Source organism: Somniosus microcephalus, chromosome 29, assembly GCF_052327205.1.
Source record: "Somniosus microcephalus isolate GS21.2 chromosome 29, FLI_Smic_1.0, whole genome shotgun sequence".
In the NCBI taxonomy this organism is placed as follows: domain Eukaryota; kingdom Metazoa; phylum Chordata; class Chondrichthyes; order Squaliformes; family Somniosidae; genus Somniosus; species Somniosus microcephalus.
Window position 1 is genome coordinate 17969501 of NC_141015.1, and position 22459 is coordinate 17991959.

General features: G+C 48.4%; 2 protein-coding genes across 4 annotated transcripts in view; one reads left to right on the top strand and one right to left on the bottom strand.

Moving 5' to 3' along the window:
- The first annotated feature begins 7718 nt into the window (after window positions 1–7718).
- Window positions 7719–22459, top strand: part of cuedc2 (CUE domain containing 2) — a 70201-nt gene continuing 55460 nt past the window's right edge. The window contains exons 1-3 of one of the 2 annotated variants that reach the window (XR_015074187.1): window positions 7719–7817; window positions 14257–14363; window positions 17436–17579. Coding sequence is in view for 1 of the 2 variants with exons in the window: in XM_085970294.1 (XP_085826420.1) it covers window positions 14290–14363; window positions 17436–17579 (218 nt within the window). In the remaining variant the exon portion in view is untranslated. The remainder of the gene's footprint in view (window positions 7818–14256; window positions 14364–17435; window positions 17580–22459) is intronic. The other variant, XM_085970294.1, reaches the window with a different exon arrangement.
- The window catches only part of fbxl15 (F-box and leucine-rich repeat protein 15), an 83463-nt gene continuing 71884 nt past the window's right edge, over window positions 10881–22459 (bottom strand). The window contains exon 5 of one of the 2 annotated variants that reach the window (XM_085970292.1): window positions 10881–11963. The gene's annotated coding sequence lies outside the window, so the exon portion shown is untranslated. Of the gene's footprint in view, window positions 11964–16512; window positions 16819–22459 lie in introns of those variants that run through there. The other variant, XM_085970293.1, reaches the window with a different exon arrangement.

A 22459-nucleotide genomic window follows, 5' to 3' on the forward strand; every position in this document is an offset into this window, starting at 1 on the left:
CATGTTTGCGTGGGTTTCCTCCGGGTGCTCCGGTTTCCTCCCACAGTCCAAAGATGTGCAGGTTAGGTTGATTGGCTATGATAAATTGACCCTTAGTGTTAGGGGGATTAAATACGTGGGGATAGGGTGGGATATGTGTAGGGGTTACGGGGATTGGGTGGGATATGTGTCAGTGCAGGCTCGGTGGGCCGAAATGGCCTCTATCTGCACTGTGGGGTTTCTGTGATTCTGTGATATGCAGCAGACGTGTGTACTGCACAATGAAATGTTGATTTTTACGAGTCCTCCCAACATTGGAATAAATATGGCATAACAATGATAAAAATACTAATAGAAATACTAATAGAAAGACAGTAATAATAAATAAAACAACAGTAATAAATAATAATAAATTAATCGTTCATGAGTCTTATGGCCTGGGGGTAGAAGCTGTTTCAAAACCTGTTGGTACGAGACCGTATGCTTCGGTATCTCTTACCGGACGGGAGCAGGGCGAAGAGGTTGTGGCTGGGGTGACTCGCGTCTTTAATGATTCTCAGGGCCTTCCCCCGGCACCTCTCGGGGTAGATATCCTGCACAGCAGGTAGTTTAATTCCTATAGTGTGTTGTGCAGCTTTGTCTTGGCTGGCAGTGCAAAATGGGCAGCACCGCATCGACGCCCCGCTCGATATTGAAGTCCATGGAGCTGAAAATCGGACGGGGTGGGGCGGTTTGTGGTGGGGGCCCGGGAGCACGTGGAAATGTGGAAATTCACACGCTGTGGAGTTTACAGCGTGCATCTGACATCTACAACAAGAGGCCGCATGACCAGGGACGTCTGATCTCTGACCCCGGGAGGGTCCGATCCCCAACCCCAGGGGGTGGGGAATTTTCACATGGGGAGAGGGTGGGATTGGGTGCGGTGTGGGGGGGGGGAGTTTAAATGGCCAAAGTATGAAAGCTGGCTCCAACCCACAGACTTCCGGCTTTTACTGAGGCGGGACAAGGGGCGGCCAGCCAATCCGCTCCCAGGAGGCGGGATGCTATTTTCAATATGTTAATGAGGCTGGCAGCCTCGGATTTAACCTGATTTGCATGTTTAACTGTGGCCGGTCGGGTCTTCCAGGGATGATGTTGTTTTAATCTAGTTTTTATTCTACCTTCATTTCGTCACTGACTAGCATGGGATGTAGAAATTCTGGAGACGGGATTACTTCTGTTGCCACAGGGATGAGGAGTTGTTTGGGAAGCAGGACAGTTAAGGAAAAAAATGGATTTTTTGGGAATCGGTGCGTGTATGTTGGGGTGAGGGGTATCATTTCTCAACAGTTGTGAACCATACGAACATACAAAAGAGCAGGAAAAGACCAGTTGGCCCATCAAGCCTGCCCCACATGCACAATGCCTCAAGACTCGACACTTCCTACCCCTCCTCAGGTATGAAACCTCCTGGGAGAGGGGGGGGGAAACCACCTAGGGCCAATAAGAGATAAAAACCTGGGAAATTCCTCTCCGGTGACCTCAGGCAGTCCAGGAGATCACAGTGACCATGCGTACATCATCTGTTAATCCACTTACATAGAAACATAGAAACATAGAAGATAGGAGCAGGAGTAGGCCATTCGGCCCTTCGAGCCTGCTCCGCCATTCAATGAGATCATGGCTGATCATCCAAATTCAGTACCCTGTCCCTGCCTTCTCCCCATATCCCTTGATCCCTTTAGCCTTAAGAAATATATCCAACTCCTTCTTGAATATATTTAAAGACTTGGCCTCAACCGCCTTCTGTGGTAGAGAATTCCACAGGTTCACCACTCTCTGGGTGAAGAAATTCTTCCTCATCTCTGTCCTAAATGGCTTACCCCTTATCCTTAGACTATGACCCCTGGTTCTGGACTCTCCGACCATCGGGAATATTCTACCTGCATCTAGTTTGTCCAGACCTGTCAGAATTTTATAAGTTTCGATGAGATCCCCTCTCATTCTTCTAAACTCCAGTGAGTATAAGCCCAATCGACCCAATCTCTCCTCATATCTTCTATATGATCCAGTCACTGCCCAGCCATGAACTATTCGAGCTCCCTCTTGGGTAGATTGGGCCTATACTCTCTGGAGTTTAGAAGAATGAGAGGTGATCTCATCGAAACAAATAAGATTCTGAGGGGGATTGACAGGGTAGATGCTGAGAGGTTGTTTCCCCCTGGCTGGAGAGTCTAGAACTCAGGGGCATAGTCTCAGGATAAGGGGTCGGCCATTTCAGACTGAGATGAGGAGAAATTTCTTCACTCAGAGGTTTGTGAATCTTTGGAAGTCTCTGCCCCAGAGGGCTGTGAATGCTGAGTCTTTGAGTATATTCAAGGCTGAGATCGAGAGATTTTTGTACTCTAGGGGAATCAAGGGATATGGAGATCGGGCAGGAAAGTGGAGTTGAGGTCAAAGGTCAGCCATGATCTTATTGAATGGTGGAGCAGGCTCAAAATGCCATATGGCCGACTCCTGATCTTAATTCTTATGACCTTAAGGTACAGAGAGTCGGAACATACCGCACCAGCCGGCAACGCATTTCCAGAGGCTCACTACTCTCTGGGAAAAGAAGAACCGCCCAATATTCAGTCTATTCCTACTTCTGCGTAGTTTACATGCCTGTCCCCGGTCCTCCCCAATCTGTCAAAGAGAAATAATCTATCAATTGGCACGCAATCCAGCCTTTTCATTATTTGATAGACCTCTATCAGGTCACCTCTACGTAAACACTCCCCTAAATTAAATAACCCAGCTCTTTAAACCTATCTGAGTTACTAAGGTTCTCATTGAAACTTATAACATTCTAACAGGACTAGACAGACTAGATGCAGGAAGGATGTTCCCGATGGCGGGGGAGTCCAGAACCAGGGGTCACAGTCTAAGGATAAGGGGTAAGTCATTTAGGACTGAGACGAGGAGGAATTTCTTCACCCAGAGAGTGGTGAACCTGTGGAATTCTGTACCACAGAAGGCAGTTGAGGCCAATTCATTAAATATATTCAAGAAGGAGTCAGATATATTTCTTAAGGCTAAAGGGATCAAGGGATATGGGGAGAAAGCAGGGACAGGGTACTGAATTTGGATGATCAGCCATGATCGCATTAAATGGCGGAGCAGCCTCGAGGGGCCGAATGGCCTACTCCTGCTCCTATCTTCTATGTTTCTATATTTCTAAGTTTAAATATTGCAGCTTTAATGATAAAACCTTAATGGGTAAATTTGTTGAGGCTCCACTCCCAGTGGAGAGCTTTGCTCAACAGGAGCGTGGGTCAGAGAATCGGATGCGGCGATCGATGTGGCAGTTTCCCGGTGCCCCTGATTTTCCGATGATTAATTTCGATGACCGGAAACTCAAGGGTACTGTGAATCTCCACACCCAATTCTCCAATCTGCGCTGCTGTTAAGTGAGGCTTCGTGCTGGGCGGAGAACCTCACAGCAATTGTCAAACCTTAATTAAGCAGAAATGTAAGGTCCAGTTTTAGGACTAATGCACAGTCCTTCTATTCATTCTGAATAACTTCGCTGAAAATCTGAGTACTTCTGGCCCAGCGCCTTGTTCTCTGGCGACTGTGAGATTCTCGGCACCAGCCCACTGAAGTCCTTTCTGAACAGATGTATTAAGTCTTTGCACCAAATGACATGTTTTAGCCACCAGTATAACAGAAAAAAATAAGAAAAGAAATGCCATTCAGCTTCTCAGGATTTTTTTCTGTAGGAAGCAAACTGCCTAAATGCATAAACATGAACAAAGGAACACAAAACTTGTGAGTGGGAGATTTCCAAAACTCTTTATTCTCCTCTCTCTAAAGAGTCATACAGTTTCACAGGCACTGGTATCTCTAATATCTTAACTAAGTGGCCATTCTGCATGTTGTGAGCCTGTGGATCAATGCCAGCAACCTAATTGTGTCTTTATTCACATCTACACCAGTACAGTTTCTTAGTAGGGGGTCACTTGGTGGTAAATAAAAGACTTGCATTTCTACAGCGCCTTTCACGATCTCAGGACATCCCAAAGCGCTTTACAGCCAATGAAGTACTTTTTGAAGTGTAGTCACTGTTGTAATGTAGGAAACGCGGCAGCCAATTGCGCACAGCAAGATTCCACAAAGAGCAATGTGATAATGAGCAGATAATCTGTTTTCGTGATGTTGATTGAGGGATAAACATTGGCCAGGACACCGGGGAGAACTCCCCTGCTCTTCTTCAAAATAGTGCCATGGGCTCTGTTACGTCCACCTGAGAGAGCAGACGGGGCCTTGGTTTAATGTCTCATCTGAAAGACGGCACCTCTGACAGTGCAGCGCTCCACTGGAGTGTCAGGCTAGATTTTTGTGCTCAAGTCTCTGGAGTGGGATTTAAACCCACAACCTTCTGACTCAGAGTGAGAATGCTACCCACTGAGCCATGGCTGACAACCATGATAATAATAATGGCAACTGCAAGCATTTATATAGCGCCTTTAACTTCCCAGAGGCGTATTCAAATAACAATCGGAATTAGGAACATTGGCTGATTTTTTCCCCCTTAACAAGGTGCTGAGGCCAATTATATTGCTCACAATTGCCAGCTTTGTTTAGTTAGGTGTCTAGGTCAGAAGGTTGTGGGTTTGAGCCTCACTCCAGTATAAGCTGACACTCCAGCTCGGTACTGAATGAATGGTAAGTTGTTGGAGGGGCTATCCTTTAGATAAAATGTTATGGCAAGACCCAATCTGGTGTTCTGGGTGGAGGTTAAAGATTCCATAGCCTGTTTGAAGAAGAGGAGGTGTCAGCCTTAGCTTAGCTGTAGTACTCGCATCTCTGAGTCAACAAAGGCTGTTGGTTCAAGCCCCACTCCAGGGATTTGAGCTCATAATCTAGGCTGACAATTCAGCTAATGCTGATACAGTTCACCTACTATTCTATAGATATGTGAAGAGAAAAAGATTGGTGAAGTCAAGCGTAGGTCCCTTGCAGTCAGAATCAGGGGAATTTATAATGGGGAACAAAGAAATGGCAGACCAATTAAATACATCCTTTGGTTCTGTCTTCACAAAGGAGGACACAAATAATCTCCCAGAGATGTCGGGGAACATAGGGTCTAATGAGAGGGAGGAACTGAACGCAATCAGTATGGTTGTTAGGGAAATGGTGTTAGGGAAATTGATGGGATTGAAGGCCGATAAATCCCCAGGGCCTGATAATCTACATCCTAGGGTACTTAAGGAAGTGGCCCTAGAAATAGTTGGTCATCTTCCAAAATTCTATAGATTCTGGAACAGTTCCCATGGATTGGAGGGTAGCTAATGTTACCCCACTATTCAAAAAAGGTGGTAGAGAGAAAACGGGGAATTATAGACCGGTAAGCCTGACATCGGTAGTGGGGAAAATGCTAGAGTCCATTAGAAAAGATGTACTAGCAGAGCACTTGGAAAACAGTGACAGGATCGGACAAAGTCAACATGGATTTACAAAAGGTAAATCGTGCTTGACTAATCTACTGGAATTTTTTGAGGATGTAACTGGTAGAATAGATAAGGGAGAACCAGTGGATGTGGTGTATTTGGACTTTGAGAAGGCTTTCGATAAGGTCCCGCATAAGAGATTAGCGTGCAAAGTTAAGGCACATGGGATTGGGGGCAAGGTACTGACTTGGATAGAGAACTGGTTGGCAGACAGGAAGCAAAGAGTTGGAATAAACGGGACTTTTTCCGAGTGGCAGGCAGTGACTAGTGGGGTACCGCAGGGATCGGTCCTAGGACCCCAGCTATTCACAATATATATTAATGATCTAGATGAGGGAACTAGATGTAATATCACCAAGTTTGCAAATGACACAAAGCTGGGTGGGCGTGTGTGCTGTGAGGAGGATGCCAAGAAACTCCAGTATGATTTGGACAGGTTGGGTGATTGGGCAGATGCATGGCAGATGCAGTATAATGTGGATAAATGCAAGGTTATCCACTTGGGTGGCAAAAACAGGAAGACAGATTATTATCTGAATGGCAATAGATTGGGAGAAGGGGAAGTGCAATGAGACTTTGGTGGCCTTGTGCACCAGTCGCTGAAGGTAAGCATGCAGGTGCAGCAGGCGGTTAAGAAGGCAAATGGTATGTTGGCCTTCGTAGCGAGAGGATTCGAGTACAGGAACAAGGATGTGTTGCTGCAGTTGTACAGGGCCTTGGTGAGACCGCACCTTGAGTATTGTGTGCAGTTTTGGTCACCTTATCTGAGGAATGATGTTCTTGCCAATGAGGGAGTGCAGCGAAGATTCACCAGACTGATACCTGGGATGGCAGGAATGACGTATGAGGAGAGATTGGGTCGATTGGGCTTATACTCGCTGGAGTTTAGAAGAATGAGAGGGGATCTTATTGAAACTTATAAAATTCTAACAGGACTAGACAGACTAGATGCAGGAAGGATGTTCCCGATGGCGGGGGAGTCCAGAACCAGGGGTCACAGTCTAAGGATAAGGGGTAAGCCATTTAGGACAGAGATGAGGAGGAATTTCTTCACCCAGAGAATGGTGAACCTGTGGAATTCTGTACCACAGAAGGCAGTTGAGGCCAATTCATTAAATATATTCAAGAAGGAATTGGATATATTTCTTAAGGCTAAAGGGATCAAGGGATATGGGGAGAAGGCAGGGACAGGGTATTGAGTTTGGATGATCAGCCATGATCTCATTGAATGGCGGAGTAGGCTCGAGGGGCCGAATGGCCTACTCCTGCTCCTATCTTCTATGTTTCTATGTTTCTACATGATAACAGTGACTGCAGTTCAAGTGCTTTGAAAAGTGTACAGCCCTCAATAAATGCACATCTGGTTGAGGTTGCTGGTTGAAGTCAGCTAAGTCAATAAAAACCAGGGATTGAACGTGGGTGAGATCGTAATAGTCAATATAACTCAGTAATACAGCACACAGTAGTTCTACCCATATCCCTTGGTACCCTCACCTAATAAAAAATCTAGCACTCTCAGTCTTGAAAGTTTCAATTGACCTAGCCTCACATGGGGAGTGAGTTCCTGATTCCCACTACCCTTAGTCTGAAAAAGTGCTTGCTGATTTCATTAGGTAAGATTGTGACAAAGTTTTCTTTTTTTTATTGGTACATGGGATGTGAGCGTCGCTGGCAATGGCAGCATTTATTGCGCATCCGTAGTTGCCCTTGAGAAGGTGGTGGTGAGCCACCTTCTTGAACCGCTGCAGTCCGTGTGGTGAGGGTACTCCCACAGTGCTGTCAGGGAGGGAGTTCCAGGATTTTGACCCAGGGCGATGAAGGAACGGCCGATATATTTCTAAGTCAGGATGGTGTGTGACTTGGAGGGGAACTTGGAGGTGGTGGTGTTCCCATTTACAGGTGCTGTATATTTTCAGCATTTTCCAGCACTTGCAGTTTTTGGTTTTCTCCGCCGTTTCTTCCGGTGCAATGGCGGCAGTACGTGATCACCGATGACGTCATGGGGAATAGCCGCTATCTGCTGCACGGCCGGAAGCACGGGGGTGGGGCCAGCGCGGGAGGGGCGGGGTCAGTGCGGACCGCGCGGGGCCGGGGCCGGTGCGCGGGCGGGGCCAGTGTGGGAGGGGCGGGGCCAGTGCGGACTGCGCGGGGGGCGGGGCCGGTGCGCGGGCGGGGCCTGTGTGGGAGGGGCGGGGCCAGTGCGGTCTGCCCGGGGGGCGGGGCCGGTGCGCGGGTGAGGGCGGGGCCTGTGTGGGAGGGGCGGGGCCAGAGCGCGGGTGAGGGCGGGGCCTGTTGTTGTGGTGACGGCGGCCTGGCGCCAGGCGGGCTCAGTCTGGAGGTCGGGCCGGGGATCGGAGCCGCTGCAGGGTGAGTGCTGACCCGGAGTGCCAGGCCCTGTGCCCCGGGGATTCTCCTCGCTAGATTGACGGCGGAGGGGGAGACCCCCGGGGGAGGGGGGCAGTCAGTGACTTGTCTAGGAGAAGCTTGTGGAGTAGTTCTCACCTGATGCACACTCACCTGTACATGGGCACTCACCGAGATCAGCAACAACAAGACTCATTGCAATCTCCTGGCAGGAGGGTCTCTAACCAGAGGATACGGATTTAAGATAATTGACAAAAGAACCGGGAGGAGATGGGGAATTTTTCTGGAATGCGCTGCCTGTAAGGGTGAGGGAAGCAGATTCAATAGTAACTTTCAAAAGGGAATCTTTTTTTGTTCGTTCCTGGGATGCGGGCATCGCTGGCAAGGCCAGCATTTATTGCCCATCCCTAATTGCCCACGATCAATCCCTGGTCTTTACTGAACCGCTGCAGTCCGTGTGGTGAAGGTACTCCCACCATGCTGTTAGGGAGGGAGTTCAGGATTTTGACCCAGCGACGATGAAGGATCGGCGATAAACTTCCAAGTCAGCAGCCTTGGCGAGTTGCTGCAGTGCATCTTGTAGATGGTACACACTGCAGCGACGGTACGCCGGTGGTGGAGGGAGTGAATGTTTAAGGTGGTGGATGGGGTGCCAATCAAGCAGGCTGCTTTGTCCTGGATGGTGTCGAGCTTCTTGAGTGTTGTTGGAGCTGCACTCATCCAGGCAGAGAGTATTCCATCACACTCCTTACTTGTGCCTTGTAGATGGTGGAAAGGCTTTGGGGAGTCAGGAGGTGAGACACTCGCTGCAGAATACCCAGCCTCTGACCTGCTCTTGTAGTCACGGTATTTATGTGGCTGGTCCAGTTAAGTTTCTGGTCTGGGAATTGGACATATCCTTGAAAAAGAAAAATTTGCAGGGCTATGAGGAAAGAGCAGGGGAGTAGGACTAACTGGATAGCACTTTCAAAGAGCTGGCACAGGCATGATGAGCTGAATGGTCCCCTTTCTGAGCTGTATGATTTTATGAAATCAGTAAACTGGATTTTATATTGCGGAGATGGATGTATAAACACAAATGATAATCTTGTAAGTGGGGCTGGGCATGCCTGTCATTTACAGAGGCGGTGTTTAATACATGACTGGGGTTCCTCATCTAATTATTAAAGCCAGTTTGGCTGTTCTTCATGTATGAGCCCTGATGGTTAGTTTCAGCATGCTATTCATCCATAGAGGAATTGGAAGCTAAACTGATCCCCGCTAAACCATGCTGAGCCTTCATCCAGTTCCTGAGTCTGATAGGCACTCAAGTTACATGGAGAAGCTGGTAATGTTTACAGTGGAGAAGAGAAGGCTCAGGAGTGATCTTATAGAAGGAATCAAGATCTTAAAGGCTATAGACGAGAGAGATATCAATACGTTTAACGTTGCCACAGATTCTACACCAAGGGGGCATAGCCTCAAACCTGAGACGGAAGTTGAAAAGTCAGTTTAGATTTCACGACTTCATGCTGAGCGTGGTGAATGCATGGAATACACCAGCAAGGGGCTACTGAGAGCTGATTGTGTCAGCAAATTCAAGAGTAAGCTGGATAAGTACCTGGAGAAAAAAACTGATGGGACGGGATATGTTATTTCCTAGATACTGGAACTGGCCAAATGGACACAACAACAACAACACCTTGAATTTATATAGCGCCTTTAACATAGTAAAACATCCCAAGGCGCTTCACAGAAGTGTTATAAAACAGAATTTGACACCGAGCCACATAAGGAGAAATTAGGCAGATGACCAAAAGCTTGGTCAAAGAGGTAGGTTTTAAGGAGCGTCTTAAAGGAGGAAAGAGAGGTTTAGGGAGGGAATACCACTGCTCAGGCCTTGGCAGCTGACGGCACGGCCACCAATGGTTAAGCGATTAAAATTGAGGATCCTCAATAGGCCAGAATTAGAGGAGCTCAGATATTTTGGGGGGGGGGCGGGCGGTTGTGGGACTGGAGGAGATTACAGCGATAGGGAGGGACAATGATATGGAGGAATTTGAAAACAAGGATGAGTATTTTAAAAATCGAGGCGTTGCTTAACCGGGAGCCAATGTGGGTCAGCGAGCACAGGGGTGATGGGTGAACGGGACTTGGTGCGAGTTAGGACACGGGCAGCCGAGTTTTGGATTAAGTCAAGTTTACAGAGGGTAGAATGTGGGAGGCCAGCCAGGAGTGCGTTGGAATAGTCAAGTCTAGAGGTAACAAAGGCATGGATGAAGGTTTCAGCAGCGGATGAGCTGAGGCAGGGGTGGAGTTACGGAGGTGGAAGTAGGCAGTCTTGGCTATGGTGCGGATATACAGTCGGAAGCTCATTTAAGTGTCATAAAAGACCCAGGGGTCTTTTCCAGTCTTACATATTAGTATGGTCCTATTAAATATACACAAATGGCACAATAAAATTACATCAACCTGGAATTATTTATATATTGCAATTGTGTTTAAAAAGAAAATTCAGTCTGTATATGTCTGTTTCTAGCAATCTGATCAGTGGACCAGGTGACTAATGTATTATCCGAGACCTGGTCAGATGGGAGTACTCTGCTGCCCTCTTATATTCCCATTTAAGAAGTTCAGCCAAAAGTAAGAATCTGAAACATTAACAGGATAGGAACTACTGAGTAGCTGGCATAGGATTGAATTTACTGTATAATCAGACTTTAATCTGATTGATTTATCTCCAATGAATCAAAGCATTAAAATTGAGCATTTGAGATTTTTTTTAAATTCATTCACGGGATGTGGAGGTCGCTGGCAAGGCCAGCATTTATTGCCCATCCCTGATTGCCTTTGAGAAGGTGGTGGTGAGCCGCCGCCTTGAATTGCTACATAAGAACATAAGAAATAGGAGCAGGAGTAGGCCAATCGGCCCCTCGAGCCTGCTCCACCATTCAATAAGATCATGGCTGATCTGATCCTAACCTCAAATCTTCTATCACTCTCCATCCCACCCGAACCCATGTGATCTCCCGGGAGAGGCGAAAAACCAGATAAAAAACCCAATGGCCAATTTGGGAGAAAAAATCTGGGAAATTCCTCTCCGACCCATCTAGGCGATCGAAACTCTTCCAGGAGATCACTCTGTCCCTATATTTTCTACAGTACTTACCTTCTGTAAAGGCGCTCTCCACCCCAGCCAGGAACAGGAATAAAACAATCTCCTGAAATCTAACACAGAATTAACCCAGGGGTCTTTTCCAGTCTTACATATTACTATGGTCCTATTAAATATACACAAATGGTGTGTGATGAAAGTACTCCCACAGTGACTTTGTTGTAGCGGTTTGGTACAACCGAGTGGCTTGCTAGGCCAGTTCAGAGGGCAGTTAAGAGTCAACCACATTGCTGTGGGTCTGGAATCACATATAAGCCAGGCCAGGTAAGGACAGCAGATTTCTTTCCCTAAAGGACATTAGTGAACCAGATGGGTTTTTACAATAATCCGATAGTTTCATGGTCACCATTACTGATACTAGCTTTTTTTTAAATTCTAGACTTATTTATTTAACTGAATTTAAATTCCCCAGCTGTCGTGGGATTTGAACTCACGTCTCTGGATCATTAATCCAGGCCTCTGGATTACTAGCCCAGTGACATAACCACCATGGTTCCGTCTCCTTATCAAGATTCTTCAACCATGGATCTGTAGTCAAAATGGACTCTGGCTTCACGCTCCCTCCCAGGCCTCAGCCCTCCTCGCCCCCTATCTGAAGCTCACGTTTTCTCTCGAGCCTGTCCCCCTCCTCCATTTTTCTCTGGGCCATAGATGGGGGAAAGTGAAGTGTCCCATGTTCCGTATGGTGCACAGCTTGTCGTGTTACAGCAGCAGCTGTCGGACGAGAGATGGACAGACAGACAGAGAGAAACCCAGTCAGTCCTCTGCTCCCAGTTTTTGTCACCCACGAGTGTTGCTGCAGCTCCCAATTGCGGCTCAGGCCTGACTGCGACAAAGACCGTCCGACTCTGGGTAGAGATCCATCTCGGCCCAGGGCCCAGCCCCCTGCCACTGGCTTCCATCTTGACAATGAGATCATTTCTGCAGCTGTCACAAGGTGCAAGCCCATTGACTGGCTTCAGGCCTCTAGGATGTGAAGAGAGAGAGAAGGAAACCTACAGACGAGAGAGGAGGCAGAGAAAAGGGGAAGAAACGTTAGAAACAGTGACAATGAAGGAAAGCATGAGAAGTATTTAGAAAGTGACAGACTGAGGACAAAGCACTAGTGGAACACGAGTAGAGAGACGCACTAATTATATTTATCGGAGCAATGCCATGGGAGATCAACTAATATCAGTTCACCGAATAAAAAGGATGATATTCACCTGTGTCTCTTGGGCAGACGGCTTATTGGCCCATAGTAACCATGTGACAGTTAATGGCTAATCAATTGGTCACCTGGATAACAAGGGGCCAATCGATCGTGAGCACCGCCCTCCCTCCCTCTCACTCCTGCCTGGCCCTGCTCCTTCTCCAGGGCTACACTCACTCAGGGTTCTGGCCCACTAGTACTTTCCATGACAAACTCCTTCACCGATGTTTGAACGTAGAACCTCAGAGGTCTAATGCTGAGTTTGATTTCTTTTTTGTGGGGTGGGGGTGTAGATAGGGGCAGGGGCATTCTGTGCACCTCTCACCTTGCCCCACTCTTCTAGTCCTAAGCCTTGATGTCATCAAAGTCTGCTGCCCCTGCTCAGGATGATTCTACGTTCTGACTCCTTCTATCTCGCAGGCCAGCTCTTCCCCCAGCATAGCCTTCCCTGTCCAGGTTAACCCCACCCCAGGTCGACACCCATTGGTGCCAATAGTGAAGGCCGACGGCAAAGTACAGGAAACTCTTTTTTTATCCGGCACCGACGGGACCGGCGTGGTGCCAGTTTATCAAAAAGTCAGGAATTACAGAGAGGTATAGTAAAAGGTACGGGAGCCCTGTACACAGCAACAGATCCAGGCTTCCCTGTTGCTTAGCAACAGGTGCCGGCACCCCGGCCACAAGATCCAGGCGTCCCTGTTGCTTAGCAACATGTGCAGCAACTCCGGCCACAGACCAAGCGTCCCTGTTGCTTAGCAACAAGTGCAGGAACCCCGGTTACACAGCCACAGATCCAGGAACGGCCACTAATATGAAGTAAAACTTAACTGAACCTACTCCTGAATTTTGCCGGTTAACAGAGATTTCCGGTTATTTAGGTGCCGGTAAATCGAGAGTTTCCTGTACCAGGAAGAACTTGACTTTTGAGAGAAGGTTAGACTTTGGTGGTCCCAGTAGCTCTAAATATGGTGTGCAGTAGGCATCAGGGAATGAGTTGACAGCTGTAAGTTGATCGTAGGGTTCAGATGTCTATCAACCACTTGGTCTTTGTGTTCACAGTTCAAGACATCTGAGCTTCTTGACTGAATTCTAACTTTATACCCAATTTGTACAGTGAATTTTAAATGTAACAACATTCTTGGCATCAGACTGTTTACACATCATGATTTTTATTTCTGTGTGACATTTAAATATAATGCCATGGGGGAGAAATTCACTATCGCCCCATTCGGGGCGCTAAATTTTGAAAACTGGAAAAATTAGTGCCGGAGACTAATGATTCTCAGCTTTCGGTAAATTCAGTGTTAGTGCTCCAGGAAGGAAGGGGAGTGCGAAATCAAGCGCAACCACTTCCCTTCTGGAGCGCTAGACCAAGCTGGGGGGGGGCGTTAGAGGTGCAGCGCTGCACAATGACCACTGCAGCGCTGCCGGGATCCGAGGGCTCCTTCCCTCCCTTAAAGGGAAGGGCCATCGCTGCAGGCTCTGCATTTGAACGTTCTCCATGGTCGCCGACAGCAGCCGGGATCCTCGACGATCAGCCCCAAGCACTCTAACAGAGCGCAGGGCTGATCAATCGCGCCATTAAAAATTTTTCAAAATGCACCCTAAAGGAAGGAAACACATTTCCACTGACGACCAGCAGCCTTACCTTTAATTTGCGCTCCCGATGTGTCCGGCCTCCCGAACAACGCCTCCTGTCGTTGTCGGTGTTATCGGCCGGCGGTGCTGCAGGGGTCGGAACTGAATTTCGGGTCCGGGGGTGCTGCGCAGCCGCATGATGTCACGATCAGGGGTTACTGCCGCCGCAAACCGCCAGGCGAATTTCGCGGACGGCGGTACTATCGCTGCGCCCGGATGGTAAGTCGTTAGCGCCCCATTATCGCCCCCCGGAGGCACTAACAGGAGGCGCAAAGGAGGTGAATTTCCAGCCCATAACATTTTAATGAACCGTAAAAAATTTTATCCAAAATTTAGCATCAGGTTGTTAGGGAAGGACATGAGAACCGGCATTAAAATGTGGCATCGTTCTGTTGTTTCACGCTAAGTCTGTCTTTTCCATTTCAGTGTGATTCCCTTGACGTGCCTTGTTTCTGTAGGTGGGACCTTGCTATACTACATCTGTTGGTACCATGGCATTGGAGAAAATTATCCACGACTCGCTGGCCCAGTTTGTTCACTTGCACATCCCCGATGCTGATCTTAGGTGGGTGAAAAATTAAAGGAAAGGAAAGAACTTGCATTTCTATAGCGCCTTTCACAACCTCAGGACATCCCAAAATGCATTACAGCCAATAAAGTACTTTTGGAGCGTAGTCACTGTTGTAATGTCGGAAAGGCAGCAGCCAATTTGGGCACGGCAAGCTCCCACAAACAGCAATGTGATAATGACCAGATCGTCTGGTTTAGGTGTTGTTTGAGGGATAAATATTGGCCAGGACTCCTGCTCTTTTTTGAATAGTGCCGTGGGATCTTTTACGTCCACCTGAGAGGGCAGACAGAGAGAGCAGACGGGGCCTCGGTTTAACGTCTCATCCGAAAGACGGCACCTCCGACAGTGCAGCACTCCCTCAGCACTGCGCTGGGAGTGTCACCCTAGATTTTGTGCTCAAGTCTCTGGAGTGGGACTTGAACCCACAACCTTCGGAGGCGAGGGTGCTACCAACTGAACTGGTGACAACTTTCACACAATCAAGCTCCTGGAACCACCTGAAAGCAGGACAGGTATCTGCTGGATTAGACTGATCCACCAACATACCTAAACATACTCCTGGATCCATTTATGTAATTCATATATCTGCAGTATGTATCCCTGTCTGTTCTTTTTCTATCTCTTTCTCTTGGTTGGAGGGTGGGGGGGGAAGGGCGGCGTGCGTGGTTTATGCATGGGCAAGTTCACAGAAAGTGTCCTTAGTTGAGCTTCTCGGATGTGCTCAAACTTGAGACATGTAGGTCCTTTGATGGCAGATCAGTTGTACAGCTGTATAGTTTTGAGACTGTTTTCAGCTGGTCCAGGACAGGATGTGATGTAAGAAAACTACTAGGCACTTGGCCTAAGCGTTAAACAAAGCTTTAATCAACTGTTTTACAACATGGAGGTCTAGTTGTGTCCTTCACTAGTTCTTGTTAATAATGTCCTGCACAAGCTGGGCCCATGCCCGAGTATTTATACTCTCCCTGGACAGCGCCACCCGCAGGCCACTCAGTGTTATTTCATAAGTCTTTCTTTCATGAATGACTGATTCATGTCAGGATGTCTGGTCTGAATCATTCATTTCTCGTTGGGAATACGATTTATATATTAAATGCATAGATTACAACCTCATGGTGGGTTAAAGAAAAAACAGAATTTGCATTTAACACAGTGCCTTTCACGATCCCAAATCTTCTGAGTGCCTCACATCCAATGAAGTACATTTGAAGTGTAGTCACTGCTGTACTGTGGGGAAACATGGCAGCCAATGTGCGCACAGCAAGCTCCCACAAACAGCAATGAGAATGGCCAGATCATCTGTTTTTTGGTGGTGTTAGCCAGGACACTACAAAAACTGCCCTGCTCTTCTTCGAAACGCGCCATGGTTTTTTTTTTAACATCCACCTGAGAGAGCAGATGGGACCTCGATTTAATGTCTCATCTGAAAGACGGCACCTCCGACAGTGCAGCACTCCCTCAGCACTACACGGGAGCGTCAGCCTGGAATATGTGCTCAGGTCCTCAAGTGGAGCTTGAACCCATGACCTTGTGACTCGGGTCAGAGTGCTCGCACTGAGCCAAGGCTGACACCCTGGCTAAATGGGGTCCAGTTTCACCCTGTGACCAATGTCCCTGTAAAGCTGCGCAGCCATGCAGCGGTCTGGAGATCCTGCGCAGGCTGCTCTCCGGCTTTACAATGGTAATAACCACGCATGCGCAGAACATTGTATGGGCTGCACAGCCAGTTAAAGGGTCTGCGCACGCAAACAAAATGACAGGGAACATTGCCTGTGAACATTTGATGGTCAGTGTTTGCTGGTTTAGCTAATTGCAGTTGAACAGCAAATAGGATGCTATAATTGGCCTTAATGGCCCGGGGATCCGAGGGGAAGTTGTTTCTGATGGCTGTCCAGTGAACCTCTGTTGCAGAGTGCATGAGTGTGCACTTTGAGCAAGGGCAGGAAAGGTCACTGCTGTGATGCCCTCCAGGTTTGAATAGTTTGCCAATACTCATTTTCTAGGAAGGATTTTTTAAAACTATGAGCAAGTGTAAAAAGTAATTTCACTCCATGTTCGTGTAAGGGAACAGATGGCTGTTAGTTGCTTTTTTAAGCACTGCATAAAAACACAGGATCAAGTTAGCGTCTTAAACACATCAGACAGTTGTACTTTATTTCAAGCAATCAGTAATTACAATATCCGGAAATCTCTCTTAACCGGCAAAATTCAGGAGTAGGTTCAGCTAAGTTTTACTATATATTAGTGGCCGTGTAACCGGGGTTCCTGGATCTGTGGCGGTGTAACCAGGACTCCTGCACAAGTGCCGTGTAACCGGGGCTCCTGCACCTGTGGCCGTGTACGGGGCTCTCGTACCTTGGTAAGTGTACCTCGCTGTAATCCGGACTTTTTGATCAACCGGCACCACGCCGGTCCCGTCGGTGCCGGATAAAAAAGAGTTTCCTGTAATCTAAATATAATTATAATAATATAATTACAATATAACATTTAAAATTATCATCCTTGTTTTCAAATCCCTCCATGGCCTCGCCCCTCCCTACCTCTGTAATCTCCTCCAGCCCCACAACACCCTGAGATATCTGTGCTCTTCTAATTCCGGCCCCTTGAGCATCCCTGATTATAATCGCTCAACCATCGGTGGCTGTGCCTTCAGCTGCCTCGGCCCGAAGCTTTGGAATTCCCTCCCTAAACCTCTCCATCTCTCTTTCCTTCTTTAAGACGCTCCTTAAGATCGACCTCATTAACCAAGCTTTTGGTCATCTGCCCTAATATCTTATGTGGCTCGGTGTCAAATTTTGTTTGATAACGCTCCTGTGCAGCGCCTTGGGATGTTTTACTACGTTAAAGTGCTATATAAATGCAAGTTGTTGTTGTATAATCAAGTTGAAGATGTTCAAATGATCTGACAGCCTGGCTAAGAAAGAGACTGGTGAAGCAATACAGTCAGGTTACTGGAAAATACCTTGCACGCTCAATTATCCACGGTGATTTACACACTATGTATTGGGACTGCGCCTTGCACTGTGGAGGAACAATCCTGCTGACATTGTGTTTTTGCCCCTACAGTGTGATGGACGAGGTGATTCTCTCCTACATCACCGGTGTGCTGGAGGAACTTGGATCTCCAGACTCGTCTGAAGAGAACTTTGATGTGGAAATGTTTGTGGAAATGTTGGAGGCTTACATCCCAGGCTTTGCAGAGATAAACAGGTGGGGAATTTCTTGCACTTGCAAGTAGTTGGGTAGCGTGCTAAATTCCTGGAGTTTGTGAGGAATCCTGTAGAACCTACAGTGTTATTAATGATTGGGGTAAACAATTGATTCGTCTAACATTTGATACAAAAGATTTAGGGAAGAAAGCTTTACTGTCCCCGTTAATTTATTGACATTCGGAATATTTTGTTCTTTCCCAATTTGCTCACTTCTCCTCTCTTGAAGGTGCAGGCTCCAGCTCACTACAGTTCCCTGTCAGCCGTGGTGCAGTGGGTAGCAACCTCGTCTCTGAGTCAGAAGGTTGTGGGTGCAAGTCCCACTCCAGAGACTTGAGCACAAAATCCAGGCTGACACTCCAGTGCTGCACTATCAGAGGTTGCTGGCTTTCAGATGAGACATTAAACCGAGGCGCCGTCTGCCCTCTCAGGTGGACGTAAAAGATCCCACGGCATTATTTCGAAAAAGAGCAGGGGAGTTCTCCCCAGTGTCCTGGCCAATATTTATCCCACCACCAACCTTGGCTGTAAAGCGCTTTGAGAACGTGCTGAGGTCGTGAAATGCAAGTTCTTTCTCTCTTTCTGGAAATGACGGCTCACCCAAGTGGTCATTCTTCATACGTAGGCAGCTCGTGTTGGCATCTATTCGACCTTGGAGGGTGCCACAGCCAAACTCAGCCACAGGCGTGCACTTTCCAACGGGCCACTGGATAGTAATGAAGACTGGGACTAATTTATTTTTCCCCTCCATTGTCCGCGGGTTAGATCACTTAACTCAGCACAAACCAGGGATGAAACCTTTGACCTTCTGGTCTGTTTACCTCCGTACCCGATCAGGCAGTGCCTTTATCCACCAAGCCATCAGGGGAGTATTAAGAATGTGTAGTACTTGCCTCGGAGTCAGAAAGCTCAGGTTAGACCAATATCGAAAAAGGACACCAAGTCGGAACCAGCAGATTATAAGCCCATTAGCTTGAGTTCAGTTATACGCAAGCTGCGAGAAGGGATCATTAGAGATACTCTATATGACCACCTGGACAGGGAAGGTGTTATTGGAGACTCTCAACATGGTTTCTGAAAAAGAAGGTCATGTCTTACGAACCTGGTGGAATTATTTGTGGAAATTACTAGGGTGGTGGATGATGTTAGCCCGGTCGACATGATATACCTGGATTTTCAAAAAGCTTTTGCCAAGATGCCACACAGTAGGGTACTTTATGAGAGAGAGCCCTGCGGGATTGGAGGAAAGATCTTGGGTTGATTAAGGAATTGGTTACTGTCTTGCAGTCAGAAGACTGTTATTAATGGTGGTGGCTCTGTGTGTGGTGTCCAGTAAGGATCAGTGTTTGAATCATTGCTCCTCACAATTTATTAATGAGCGGATTGAAGGTGTCAGGGGAACTGCCCACACGTTCGGGAATGATACAAAGATTTCTGTGAGCGTGAGAACGTTGGATGAGAAAAAACAACTACAATCAGATCCAGATGTGATGGGAGAATCTGGCAGATGACATTTAATATAGATAAATGTAATGTTTTGCACATGTGCAGGTCCAACACCAAGCATGTATGCACCATGCTGGGCGCCAAACTGAAGTCTGTTGAGTGGGAAGGAGACTTGGGTGTTACAGTACATGAGTTTCTAAAGATTCACAACCAGTGCTGTGGGGCTATAGCAAAAGCAAACAGAGTATTGGGATGCAATAGCAAAATACTGCGGATGTTGGAAATCTGAAATAACAACAGAAAATGCTGGAAACACTCAGCAGGCCAGGCAGCATCTGTGGAGAGAGAAACAGAGTTAACGTTTCAGGTCTGGGACCCTTCATCAGAACTGGAAAAAGCTGGAGATGTAACAGATATTAAGCAGGTGCAGAGACGGGGGGTGGTGGTGGAGCGGGGGGGGAGGAAGGAATTTAAGGAATATACTGTGCTGAGGTAAGAGGCAGGAAAGATAAAATGTTGCAAATGGGGATGGCAAAATCATACAGCATGAAAATTGGGGGCAGGGGTCACAGTCTGAAATTGTTGAACTCAATGTTGAGTCCAGAAGGTTGTAAAGTGCTTAATCGAAAGATGAGGTGCTGTTCCTCGAGCTTACGTTGAGCTTCGTTGGAACAATGTAAGAGGCCGAGGACAGAGAGATCAGAGTGGGAGTGAAGCGGAGAATTAAAATGACAGGCGACTGGAAGCTCAGGGTCACCCTTACAGACTGAACGGAGGTGTTCCGCAAAGCGGTCGCCCAATCTGCGTTTGGTCTCCCCAATGTAGAGGAGACCGCATCGTGAGCAGCGAATACAGTATACTAGATTGCAAGAAGTACAAGTAAATCGCTGTTTCACCTGGAAGGGGTGTTTGGGGCCCTGGACAGTGGGAAGGGAGGAGGTAAAAGGGCATGTGTTGCATCTCCTGCGCTTGCACGGGAAGGTGCCGGGCGAAGGGGAAGAGCTGTTGGGGGTGAGTGAGGAGTGGACCAGGGTGTTGCGGAGGGAGCAGTCCCTTCGGAATGCTGAAAGGGGAGGTGAGGGGAAGATGCATTTGGTGGTGGGATCACGTTGGAGGTGACGGAAATGGCGGAGGATGATCCGTTGAATGTGGAGGCTGGTGGGGTGAAAGGTGAGGACAAGGGGAACCCTATTGTGGTTCTGGGAGGAAGGGGAAGGGGTGAGAGCAGAAGTGCGGGAAATGGAACGGACACAGTCAAGGGCCATGTCAACCACAGTAGAGGGGAATCCTCGGTTGAGGAAAAAGGAAGACATGTCGGAAGCACTGGTATGCAAGGTGGCATCGTTAGAACAGAAGTGGTGGAGATGGAGAAACTGGGAGAATGGAATAGAGTCCTTGCAGGAAGCGGGGTGGGAGGAAGTGTAGTCCAGGTAGCTGTGGGAGTCAGTGGGCTTGTAGTGGATGTTTGTCGATAGCCGATTGCCAGAAATGGAGACAGAGAAGTCAAGGAAGGGAAGAGAAGAGTCGGAGATGGACCATGTGAAGGTGAGGGAAGGGTGGAAATTGGAAGTAAAGTGAATTAACTTTTCTAGTTTAGGGCGAGAGCAGGAAACGGCACCGATACAGTCATCGATGTACCGGAAGAAGAGGTGAGGGAGGGGACCTGAGTAGGACTGGAACAAAGAATGTTCCACATATCCCATGAAAAGGCAGGCATAGCTAGGGCCCATGTGGGTTCCCATAGCAACACCTTTAATTTGGAGGAAGTGAGTGGAGTCAGAGGAGAAGTTGTTCAATGTGAGAACAAGTTCAGCCAGGCGGAGAAGGGTGGTGGTGGATGGGAACTGGTTGGGCCTCTGTTCAAGGAAGAAGCGGAGCGCCCTCAGGCCATCCTGGTGGGGGATGGAAGTGTAGAGGGATTGGACGTCCACAGTGAAAAGGAGACGGTTGGGGCCAGGAAACTGGAAACTGTTAAAGTGGCGGAGGGTGTCGGAAGAGTCGCGAATGTAGGTGGGAAGAGACTGGACAAGGGGAGTGTGGTAAACCACTGTCATACCTGTCTGTGTCTGTATGTGTATTCCACTAGGTACAGGTCTGGACATGCCTCGGCTGACTCCTCCCACTATTCCAGGTATATAAGTGACTACCTCCCAGTCCCTTAGTATTCTGGACGGGTCGACCACTCGAGACAAGACCTTCATTCTTTAGTTAATAAAAGCCTGATTGTTACTCGCTCAACTTCAGTCTTTTGAGTAATTGATGGCGCATCAATTTTATTAACTAAATTTTTTATAATGGAGAAGATCCTCACACCAGCATGCCTGGACCTGGACAGTCGGGAAGCGGACGCTTCCACCAAGTTTGCTCACTGGCTCACGTGCTTCGAGACATTCCTGACTGCCTCCACTGCGGTCGAAACGGATGCGGACAAACTGTCTGTCCTGTTCTCCAAGGTGAACCACCGAGTGTACTCAGTCATCCGGGATGCGACCTCGTACACAGCCGCCCTCCAGCTCCTCAAGACCCAGTACACGCGCCCTGTGAACGAAGTATACGCTAGGCACCTTCTGGGGAGTCGCAAGCAACAACCTGGGGAATCGACAGAGGAATACCTCCAAGCACTGTCCGTGCTTGGCCGGGCCTGTGGGTGTAAGGCGGTAACGCCCACTAAGTACACGGAGGAACTGATCCGGGATGCCTTCGTAGCGGGCCACAGGTCCAACTACACCAGACAGCGACTGCTGGAGCAGAGTGACCTCACCCTCGACAAAGCCTCCGACATCGCACTAACGCTGGACGCAGCCTTCCGGGGCATGGATGCCTACTCCTCTGCACCGTGGACGCCGCGGGGAACGACAACCTGGGACACGGTAGGACAGCCCCATAGCACCGTGCCACCCCAGCCACAGCCCAACAACGGCCCAACTACCGCAGCAGTGTCCCAAAGCCAGACAGCAGTATCCCAAGGCCAGAAATGCTACTTCTGTGGCCAGGCCAAACACCCCAGAGCGCGCTGCCCGGCGAAGAATGCAACCTGCTCGGGCTGCGGGAAAAAGGGACACTACGCCAGCGTCTGCAAGGCCAAAGCCACCCCGAACGCCAGCAGCGCCGCGTGTGGGCCGTGCGAGCCGCCATCTTGGGCCTCCCCAGCCATGTGCGAACCACCGCAGCAGCAGCCATCTTGGACGACTCCAGCCACATGGGAATCATGGGCGCCGCCATCTTGGACACCAGCCGGGACGCAGCAGACCGCCAACCCCCCCCCATCTGATACTCGCAGCGACACACCGACCCCTACGCTGGCCTCTGTGACGCTGGACCAAACGAGACCGCACCAGCTAGCTCGGTCCAAAATGGACGTTAAGGTAAACGGCCATGCAATAAACTGCCTTTTTGACTCCGGGAGCACAGAGAGCTTCATCCACCCCGACACGG